The 10,316-nt window shown below is 41.7% G+C and overlaps 1 protein-coding gene across 1 annotated transcript in view; it reads right to left on the reverse strand.

Moving 5' to 3' along the window:
* The window catches only part of UBE2D3 (ubiquitin conjugating enzyme E2 D3), a 41,330-nt gene that overhangs the window by 6,926 nt on the left and 24,088 nt on the right, over positions 1 to 10,316 (reverse strand). The window contains exons 2-4 of the mRNA XM_018558986.1: positions 9,742 to 9,805; positions 2,213 to 2,244; positions 271 to 348 (exon numbers count right to left, since the gene is read on the reverse strand). Of these exons, the coding sequence (XP_018414488.1) occupies positions 271 to 348; positions 2,213 to 2,244; positions 9,742 to 9,805 (174 nt within the window). The remainder of the gene's footprint in view (positions 1 to 270; positions 349 to 2,212; positions 2,245 to 9,741; positions 9,806 to 10,316) is intronic.

Below are 10,316 nucleotides of genomic sequence, written 5' to 3' on the forward strand. Positions count from 1 at the left end.
AAAAAAAAAAAAAAAAAAAGTTTAACTAGCAAACAATCCCACCACATTCTATATACTTATGTGAAGTGTTGTACATTGTCAGATCTCAAGAGAATGTATCAAGTCATCATTCACAACTGATTAGACAGAACAGCAAGCAAACATACAAAAAGTAGCATCACTCATTCGATAGGCCCAAGTAAAACTACGGCACAAATTATGTGCAAATATTAAAATATGAATGACAATTACCACTTTGAAATGAAACAAACAGAATTACAACTAACATACTTTAGGAGGTTTGAAGGGGTAGTCTGTTGGGAAATGAATAGTCAAGAAAAATACACCGCCTTGATATGGACTGTCATTCTATGAAAAGAAACAAATACACTATTAAAAACAAGAAAACTACTTTTTTTTTAATGTATATAGTAGTGACACAGAAAAGGCAATTTCAACTTACAAATATAAGAGGAATAAAACTAAAAAAAACATGAACCTGTGCTTTGACCATGCAAGGCAAAGCAATAGGCTCACTTACCTGGCATCCTCTCTGCTAAACACTCACCTTCCTTTGTTCCCTAGACGTCAGGCATCAAAAGAACTACCTTGAACATCTCAGTATGTGAGGGAGTATGCGATTCACTCTTTTCACCCATTTTAACAGAGCTATTGTTTGGCTTGATAGTCAGCCATGTCCTTGAGGTGGGGGGTGTGGAGAGAGTTCTCAGACCTGTGCTTTTCCCATGCTGGTTGTTACTTGAAGCTTAAAAAGGTGCCATTTCTACAATTTTATGTATTTAAAAAAACAAATTGACCATCAGAAAGCATCAGGTTTTGAAAAAGCCTACAGACAGCTTCTGACCGTGCGACCAGGACTACCTACTTCTGCATTTAGCTTTAGTGGGCAGCATGTGAAAATGCAGCATGAAAAAGAACAGCTTGCATATTTATGAAGAAGAAAGCATGACCGTAAAGGGATCTCAAAGTCCATTGAGGGACACAGTCTTGTACTGTTGGGACATCCAAAAGCAGTGCCTAACTGAGAAGCAGCCAACAGTATCAACTGGGTCACCCTAAGAGCTTGAGGGGGTGGATGTTATGCTGTGTAGGGATGCACCGATATATCAGACGAAAATGGCACTTTTGGCTAAATGCCATTTTCCTGCCAATACATCGGCGCATCCCTGATTTCTTACCTCCCCGCTGGGCGCTGCTCTGTGTCCCAGCGGGGAGGAGAGAAAGTGACAGCCGGCCGAGCGCTGTGAGCGGCCGGTGTCTCTCCTCCCACACCGCTCAGCCGAGTATCACAGTCCGGCAGAACGGCGTGGGGGCGGAGATAGCCCGTCCTGTCACAGGACAGCTGTCAGAGAGGAGAGCGGTACAAACACTCAGCGATCACAGATCGCTGAGTGTTTGAGGATATAGTCAACATACCATGTCAAATATCTACAATTATGAATGAATGGGGAGTGATCAGCATCACCTCCTGGTCATTCATGATTGTGGTTATAGTAAACATACCATCTCCAAGTTATCAATGAACAGGAACACTCAGGAGGATTCCTGTTCATTGATAACAGGGGATACAGAAAAAAAAAAAAAAAAAAGGACTTTGTGTTCTCAATCTTTTTCTATTTTAAAAAGGGAAATGTCAGGGATCTGTGTAGACCCCTAATATTTCCCTGAAGCCACTAAAAGTAAAAAAAATAAAATTTAATAAAAAAATAAAAAGTATTAAATGTAAAAAGTTTATCAAAATAAAATTAAACATTTGAAAAAATTAACAGTTTCGGTCTGACAATTGCTTTTAAAATTCTATTTCGGTGCACCTCTAATGCTGGGCATGCTTTTTTTCGCTAGTATCCAATCTTTCTGAAGGTGGCAGTATAAAACGTCCTGTGTCCCCCAATTGATGAGAATCTTTTTAAATCTGGCATTGATGAGAATCTTTTTAAATCTGGCATTACAGAATGTGGTCAACATTTTAAAAGGTGCAGAATCCATTTATCAGACTTCTCTTCTGACAATGGTTTATTAGCTTGTGCTTGAACACACACAAATCATAGGACATTTGACAGTACCCAAGAAAAATATCAGACAACTGTTCTCTATGGTTGACCTTACTGTCACATGTAAATGGCTAAGCTTCGATCATACTTCAAACCATGCAAGAATTTCATTTGATTTTGGTCATTTAAATAATCAGTCTTTCAATCATTTAAATACTCACGGGTCCCATAATTGTTGCTTGCCAGTGAAACACTAAAAATAAAGAAAACACAAGGTAAGCCACTAGTCGTTAACATGAGCGCATGGAGCCCATAATTGTGTCGCCCCACTGCAAGGGTTAATGTTTAGTATGCCCAGAGTTCTTTAAACAAATACATAAGTGCTTCAATCTCATAGAATACATAAACTAAAACAAAGTACTGAAAAAAATATAAATTGGCATAAAAATGTGAAGTCAAATAATTTTGGACTTTTCATTCACGGCTTATGTATCTTTATGCAGACTTCCTCTTGTGGATACACCCAGGTAAAACAGCAATCCACCACATAAGCAAAAAACACTTACCAGAGCTGTGGTGCACCTGAAAAAGTATTTGCGACAAAACTTGTGGGACATGGCCACACAGAATAGGCAATTACATCAGATCCCTTTTGATGGAAGATCGAGCTGGCCATCTGCATGCCGAAAGTGAGCTTTTCTCAGGCAGCGCCAACCATGCTACTTTGAAGACCTTTTATTGGGAGTCTTTATACCTTATACAATACACATGATAGTTTGTGCATATACTGAAAGTGAATTTGCCATTTGTAACCTGTGGTTTGAATAAACAGTTATGCTGTGGGATTATCTGCTTGTGTGTGACCCCTGCATTGTGAAAATCAGCTGACGGGAGATAAATCCCTGAATGTGACAGACATTTCACCTGGTATATCAATTATTGGATTTTTGACTCACAAAGTCCAAAAGTTCTGGTAAATCAGGTAGTGGATTGCCGTTTCACCTGAGTATATGCACATGAAATGGTATGCAAGTCGTCATAAAATACATTTTTGACTTTTTTCATCACCATATCAGATTTTGGACTGATGTCTAGTTATATGCAGGTACCTTCAGGTGACAGAACACAGACAACCATTTAGAGCTGTGAAACAGCCACCATAACCACTTTCCCAGCAACGCAGAAAACAAAACAGGCCTAAAGAACAAGGGTCAAGTACCTCAACTCAAAGCAGCCTGAAGCACCTTCGGCCAAAGCTGGCATCAGAGGAATGAACATCCACCCTGGTAAAACTTGGCAACAGTGTGAACCAAATACCAGGGAGCAGCCTTTTAAATGTGAGAAACAGATACCTGGTGCTGGAAGGCTGAAAAAATGAGGAAGAGGCTTCACCAGCAGGAAGGTATAGATAAGTCTGAAGTGATTCCATGGAGCATTCAACCAAGGATCTCTGGTCCCAGCCACAAATATGTCCAGCCTGTGGTTAAACCTGAATGCCAGAGTCTACATCTGGCATCCCCTGCTTGCAACAGGGGTCCCCAAACTCAGGATGGAGAAACCATCCCCTAGGATCCAGACGCTGAGAAAGCCCACCTGCTAGTTTCCCATGCCTTGGATGTGCACAGCAGCAGGAGCCAGAACATGATATTCTGTACCCTCAGGTTGGCTTCTTGAAGAAACACGCAACCTCTGGTGCCTTCTTAATGATTGATGCAGGCCATGGTCAAGGTGTTCAACGGAACCCTCACTGGATACACCACCAGCTTGGGGGTCCATCGCTGGAAGGTTGGATAGCCAAAATTCCCTGAGAACTAGGTCCCCTGGATAGTGAATTTCCCCAGCCTGTCGGAATCAATTGACCACGCCTGGAAGAGACTGGTCCCGGTCGACAGGTGCAAGGGTTGATCCAGAGATGGATGACTTTTCCCACAAAGCCAGAATGCTCAGTGGCAGCGGTCTCAAAAGAAACTGGGTGTACAGTACTACTTCAAACAAGGCCACCATCAGGCGAATGGAGGGACGACTTATGGATCACAGGGTCCACACATGAGCTTGAGAGATCCAGAGAAGCCTCTCCATATCAATTAGTCCATCATCTGAGGACACCAGCCCAAAAGAAAAAAAAAAAAAAAAACTGATTGCTGGGAGAAAAGGGGTATATGTGGGTTCACAGCACTGATAGTTAATTGGACACTGGCAAAACCTAAGAGTGTCTGCATATAACCCAGTCGATGAATCAGCCTGCGTCGTGTACTGCACAATTAGAAATGTGGATTTCCTATTCCTTTTGATAGAGATTTTGTGAGCACTATATTTTGTATCAGTTTATGCATCATGTGAAATACGTTTACGTGCCGTGTATCTATGTTATGAGAATTTGGGAAGTTTTCAAATGGCGGTTTATTCCACAGTCTTATTTTTGTATCAGTCTTTTGATTTTAGTCAGTTGTGGTTGGAACACATTTGGGTAGCTCAATGTTTATCTTGTACACATCCTACAGTATGTGTACAAGATAAAAGATGCGTCACAGTATGATGCACATCATACTCTAGAATTTCTTTGACAATGATTTCCCACAACAAGTCTAATCAGATTATTAAAGATAAGGTTTACGAAAATAGACATTTGCAGGTTAACTTTAAGGGCCACTTCACACCTGCAGCCATGTTATGCACAGATAACACTTGCCCGATGCCATGCATTGGTAGGGGAGGTCCGTTGCATTGTTACAGTGGATAGCACAGTTCACTTTAGGGGTGTGGAAATAGTTTAAAACAAAAAAAAACAACTACTTGTTCAAGTGCTTAAGTGGGGGCCCCAATCTAATTGTTCCTCATGACAACTTGCCATGATACAAGAAATAACTTTAAACTAAACCGTATTTAACCACGATAAGAAGTGCTTCTCATTGCTCAGCGCCGTCACCAGACCGCACTAACCAACAAATGCTTGCAATTTGCGAGCGAAATTCAAATTCCATAGCGCAGGGCTGTGCTGATGGCAGTATGGGGTACAGATAGTACACCCGTACTGGCGGAGGGGAAGGACCGTTCGCCGAAAGGCAAGTATAGCGGAGGGGGCCAGATTTGAGCAGGTAATTCCATTTTCACAAAATTACTTGGAAAAGTGAACTTACCCTTTAATGCACATTGTGCGTGTTAGAGAGCGCTGCTGCCTGGCTACCACAAATGGCACACAGCGAAATAGGGGGCAGCACACACAAAATGTCCTACGCATGTGTTTATTCATATGCATATGGCAGGGGCAGTGGGGTTGGTTTTCAGTTTTTTATCCAACCAGGCCGCTACAAGTAATCTGGGGGTCTACATCACTTGTACAAAACGAGTGACGGCTTCCCTCTACATTTAGCCCCGCTTGCCCAAAGCAGGGCTAAATGTAGGGGGGAAAACTGCCTGCCCGACACAGAGGTAGGAGTCCTGCATCACTGCTACTTTATTTTTTATAACTTTATGGAAATATCACGAAATAACATTTCATGTACCTGATGCAAGCGGTGTAAAGCACTGACGCGTTGCACTAGAGGTAAACATGCAGATATGCTAAGTTTTTACAAAACATACCCCAACACACAGGCATGTCATAAGCAAGGCACAAAGGAGTTCTACCGCCTACATCACTGTCATGGAACAGGTATGCAAGGCAGGTTAGATCTATCAGACTGCAAGCTTGTTCCATGTAAAGCAATGCACAAAATGGGAAAAAAAAATAAAAAAAAAAAATCAGCAACTACACTGTTCTGTTTTTACAAGTCCACTATTTAGCTATATTAGGATGCAGAATTTAGTCACTGTGGGACCATATCATACGTTGACTGGGATTGTGGCTACAAAAAAAGAAAACCCACACGTTGTTGTATGTACTGCTTCTTACGCAAGGTTTATTTGATCTGCATCTGGGTTCAAGAATTTTAAGCAGGAGTGTGATGGGTAGCAAGGAGAGCCCAGATTTTCAAAGGAGTATTTACTGATGGATGTCACTGAGGAAGTTTCAACTATACCAAAAACTTGACTCCTGAAGTGACTTCTAAACAAAAACTCTACAAGTATAGATATGTAGCTGTGAGGTAGACATTTTGCCTGATGTGGGTGCTTGTGTTAAATCACCCAATTCAGACAAAAAGTTGAAAACCATGAAGGAGCCAGAAGGGAAAGTGACAGGTTAGAGAAAATTATTAGAGGATTTTAAAGTCGGGACTAGACAAATTGTATTCACCATGGTGCTGAAAAAAGCTCCTAGATGACCAGCTATTTCAGGATTTTTTTTTAATGTGGTTTCATTGACTGCAGTTTGCCAACCACCATGAAATAGCACGTGGGGGAAAATTTCCCAATTGCAGTTCCCATAGCCACCACTAGATGGCAACTAGAAGAAACAGAAGTGCCTCAAATCATTTAACACTCCAAAAAACAATGAATCGCCACAGGCCAAAACGCTATAAACAGAGCCATGTCACCAAGATTTTTTACACAATTGCTTAAGTGCCATGGAAATAAAAAACCTCACAAGGAATATCTATTGGGGGTGCCAGATTACAATAAAGATAAGTGAAGAAAAAAAATAGAACACAACGGTGTCAATTCACAAAGCTTTCTTTTTGCAGATTTTGTCCGTTAACCACTTGCTGAACGGTGTGTTAAACCCCCTTCCTGCCCAGGGCATTTCAGTATTCAGCACTGAGATTGAAAAGAAAAAAAAGCTCCCTGTCAATGAACAGGGCGGAGCCTGCCATGATGTCACAGCCAGCTCCGCCCAGTTATTGTTTAACCACTTGCCATCCGGGGCATTCTCCTGCTACTTGCGCACACATGATAAAATATGAATTTTTGGCAAGAAAACAGCTTCAGACCACCAACAATGATATATTTTCTGAAAGCTGAGGCCCTGTAGAATAAAAAAAAAATGATAGGTGCAATTTTTTACATCGCACGGTTTTTGCGCAAATGTTTATCAAACCCGTATTTTTAGGAAAAAAATAAACATTTAGTGCACAGAAACATAATACGCAATTTTTGGGTAAAATATGAAAGACGGGATCACGTCGGGTAAATAGATACCAAACATGTCAAGCCTTAAAATTGCGTTCGCCCGTGAAGCCGCAAAAAAAAAAGTAAATACCCAAAATTTCCTATAGGGAACATTTTAAACGCTTTTATTGCTCATCAGTTTAGTGCTAAGTCATTGACAGCGCTAGAATTCTTGCTCTCGCTCAGACGTTCGGGGCGATATGCAACATGTGTAGCGTAATTGCTGTTCTCGCTGCTGCAGCAGCCGTGTTCTTGTTTTAACCATGGTGTTTCACCCCCTTCCTGGCCAGGCCATTTTTCAGTATTCAGCGCTGCGGTACTTTGCTGACATTTATTCAGTCATGCAACGCTGTACTGAAATTAATTTTATACCATTTTTGGGGATAGATGGAGCTTGGTGGTATTAAAATCATGGGTATGAAATGTTTTCACTAATTTGCTATAAAACATTATATCAGTACCAAATTTTTGGGTAAAACATATGAGATCACGTTAGGTAAAGAGACAGCAAACGTGTTAACCTTTAAAATTGCATGCACCTGCGAAATTGGAAAAACGACCATGCCTAAAATTGGCCACAGGCAACGCTTTAAAAGCTTTTACCGCTCATCAGTTTTGTGTTATCAGTGATTGATGGCTGTATAATTATTGCCCATACTCCCATGTTCGTGGCAATATGCAATAGTTTTTGCACATGGGCACACCTGATACGTATTAACGCTCATGTGCATGTACACTGGGCCTAAATTTTCTTGGGTGTTTTTTTTTTTTAAACGTTTGTTTGTTTTACACTTAACTTTAATTCCAAAATACAATACCATACAGGTCCTCTTTATGGAGACATCAGGGGTCAACAAGACCCGTCACCTTGGGACACCCCAAAAAAGCTCTGGTTAAAGCAGCCAGAGAGACGACAGCTGTAGGTGGAAGTGATGCAATACACATCTCTTCTGCCTCCAGAGAGAGGATATCAGAAAGGAGAAGGCTGATCTCGCCTCTGTTCTCACTGCTAGTAGCCGCTGTGCCAGCCCCGAGCACGCAGGGGAGAGAGCAGAGCGAGGAATAACCGGCAGTGGAGGGAGGGGGCACACACTGTGGTCATGCAAGCGATCGACTATAGAGTCGTCCGAACACTTGTATGTAACAGCCGGTACCAGAAGTTTACATACACAGCAGGGTTCTGCTCAAGGGCGCGCACAAAAAAGAAAAAAAAAAAAATCATGCACACATACGTTCACCCTCTGGGAAGAGGTTGCTGTCCGCACGTGTATTTACAATGGGCAAGTGATTAAATAGATATCACATGCTATTTAGGTTTGTTCAATTTATTTAAGTGGTAACATCACCAATAAACGGCTGTTTGGCGAAGTGATATTATCGTATGCATGTATGTACATATACATACCGCAAGGTAAAAATTACTCTTCAGTTGCCAAAATAACAGTGAACACGACGCTTCAGTCCAAAGCCTTAACGCCCATGCTAAATAATGATTAGGACTTTTGTGAATACCATGTTATCAAACAAAAAAATGAGGCAGGCTAAACTAGAAAGATCAAACATTTCTCTTTGTGAATTGACCCCAATTGTGCATTAAAGGGTAACTAATTATATTTCCCAAATTATTTGGGAAAATTTAATCCTCCGCTCAAATCTGGCCATCGCTCCCCCCTATACTTGCCTTTCGGTGAACGGTCGTCCCCCCCCGGGAACAAAGGTACTCTCTACAGACCATGCTGCCATCTAGCAAAGCCCTGTGCTGTGGATTTTGAACGCAAATTGCAAGCACGCGCTGTCAGGTGACCGCACTGACCAACAAGCACCACTTAAGCATGGTTAAATACGGTTTTGGTTAAAATCATTTTTTTGGATTACAAGGGACAAGTAGATTGGGTTCCCGCTTTAGTCCTTGAACAAGTTTTTTTTAAATAAATTTCCACACCCCTGTGTATGTATTCTAACTTCCTGTCTGGTGGTAACCGATTTTTTTTTTTTTTACAATTAAGCAAGGATATCCATGTATTCTCATTTAACGTCAGAACTAGGACATCACAAGATGCAAAAACAATATATAGAGATTCTTGCTTAATCGCAAAAATCGAGGGTCTGTTTTACTGCTATATTTACACAACCATTAGTGGATTAGTCTAAATATAAATCAGTAAAATACTAAAATCAATGACCAGCTCTAGTTTGCTGGCTCCTGACTAAGATGACTACAAGATTTGTCCCGGCATGTTTTCAGCAAAAAAAAGGAACATATTTCCGGAGCTTTAATACTTTTCAACGTTTGCCTCTAGCAATCTGTACACAGGCTTAGATAAGAACTCCAGGCATATGAAATCTAAACTCTTGCAGTGGGGCTACCACAATGCAAGGAGCTAAAAACAAAGACACTCACTTGAACCTTAGACATGCCTGGCTGCTAGACTGAGCGCTGCATTCTCCCACCCCCCCCCCTCCACTGTGGTGATAAGAATGTCCCTCTGCATCATCCCCCACCAGTGAAGGGGTGGAGAGCCTAACAGCCAGCCAGGTCCACGTTTCGGGTGAGTAATCTTTATTTTGGCTCCCTAGACAAAACAAGCACTTAACCCTTGCAGTGTAGGGTGGTAGGCCACTGCAAGGGTTAAGATATCATATGCCCTGAGATCTTCACGTTTCTAGGGAAGAAAAAGTTTATTAAAAAAAACAACCCACTTACTGTCATCTCCAACTGGGCCTGCAGAACATTGTGCTGGAGGATCACGAGCCAAATCATTCAGTTCCTAAGGAAACAAAAAAAAAAAGGCCTAGTTTAATGAAAGCAATAACAGAACTTTGCCCACCTAATGAGACAAAGATTTACACTATAAAAATGTGCCTATTCCAGAACGGGAAAGATTAAAGGATATTGTCAGTTAAAGGAGATATGAATGGAGAACAGCTTACGGGAGAATATGAAGGAGAGGGCTGAGGGTATGACAATGGGCAGCATGTGCAGAACATGAATGAGGATATGGCAGTGAACAGTGTGCACGCGAGGCATTTAGAATAAAAAAGGTGAGCAGGAGAGGCGTGCAAAGGGCACGATAGCAGGCATTATGTGCAGGCGAGTGGACAGGATATGGCAGTGAACAGTGTACAAGCAGGAGGAGAGTGGTGGGCATGAATGCTGGCAGCTATGCAGGAAATGACGAGGGTATGCATTGCTGCTGCCAGCCGTCATAATGTATGGTAGTGGGCAGAGTATGCATGAAAGGAGGAGATCTGGGAGGTGATGTGTCATTTAAAGGTGGC

Source organism: Nanorana parkeri, unplaced genomic scaffold, assembly GCF_000935625.1.
Source record: "Nanorana parkeri isolate BGI_ZX_2015 unplaced genomic scaffold, ASM93562v1 scaffold372, whole genome shotgun sequence".
NCBI classification, from domain to species: Eukaryota; Metazoa; Chordata; class Amphibia; order Anura; family Dicroglossidae; genus Nanorana; species Nanorana parkeri.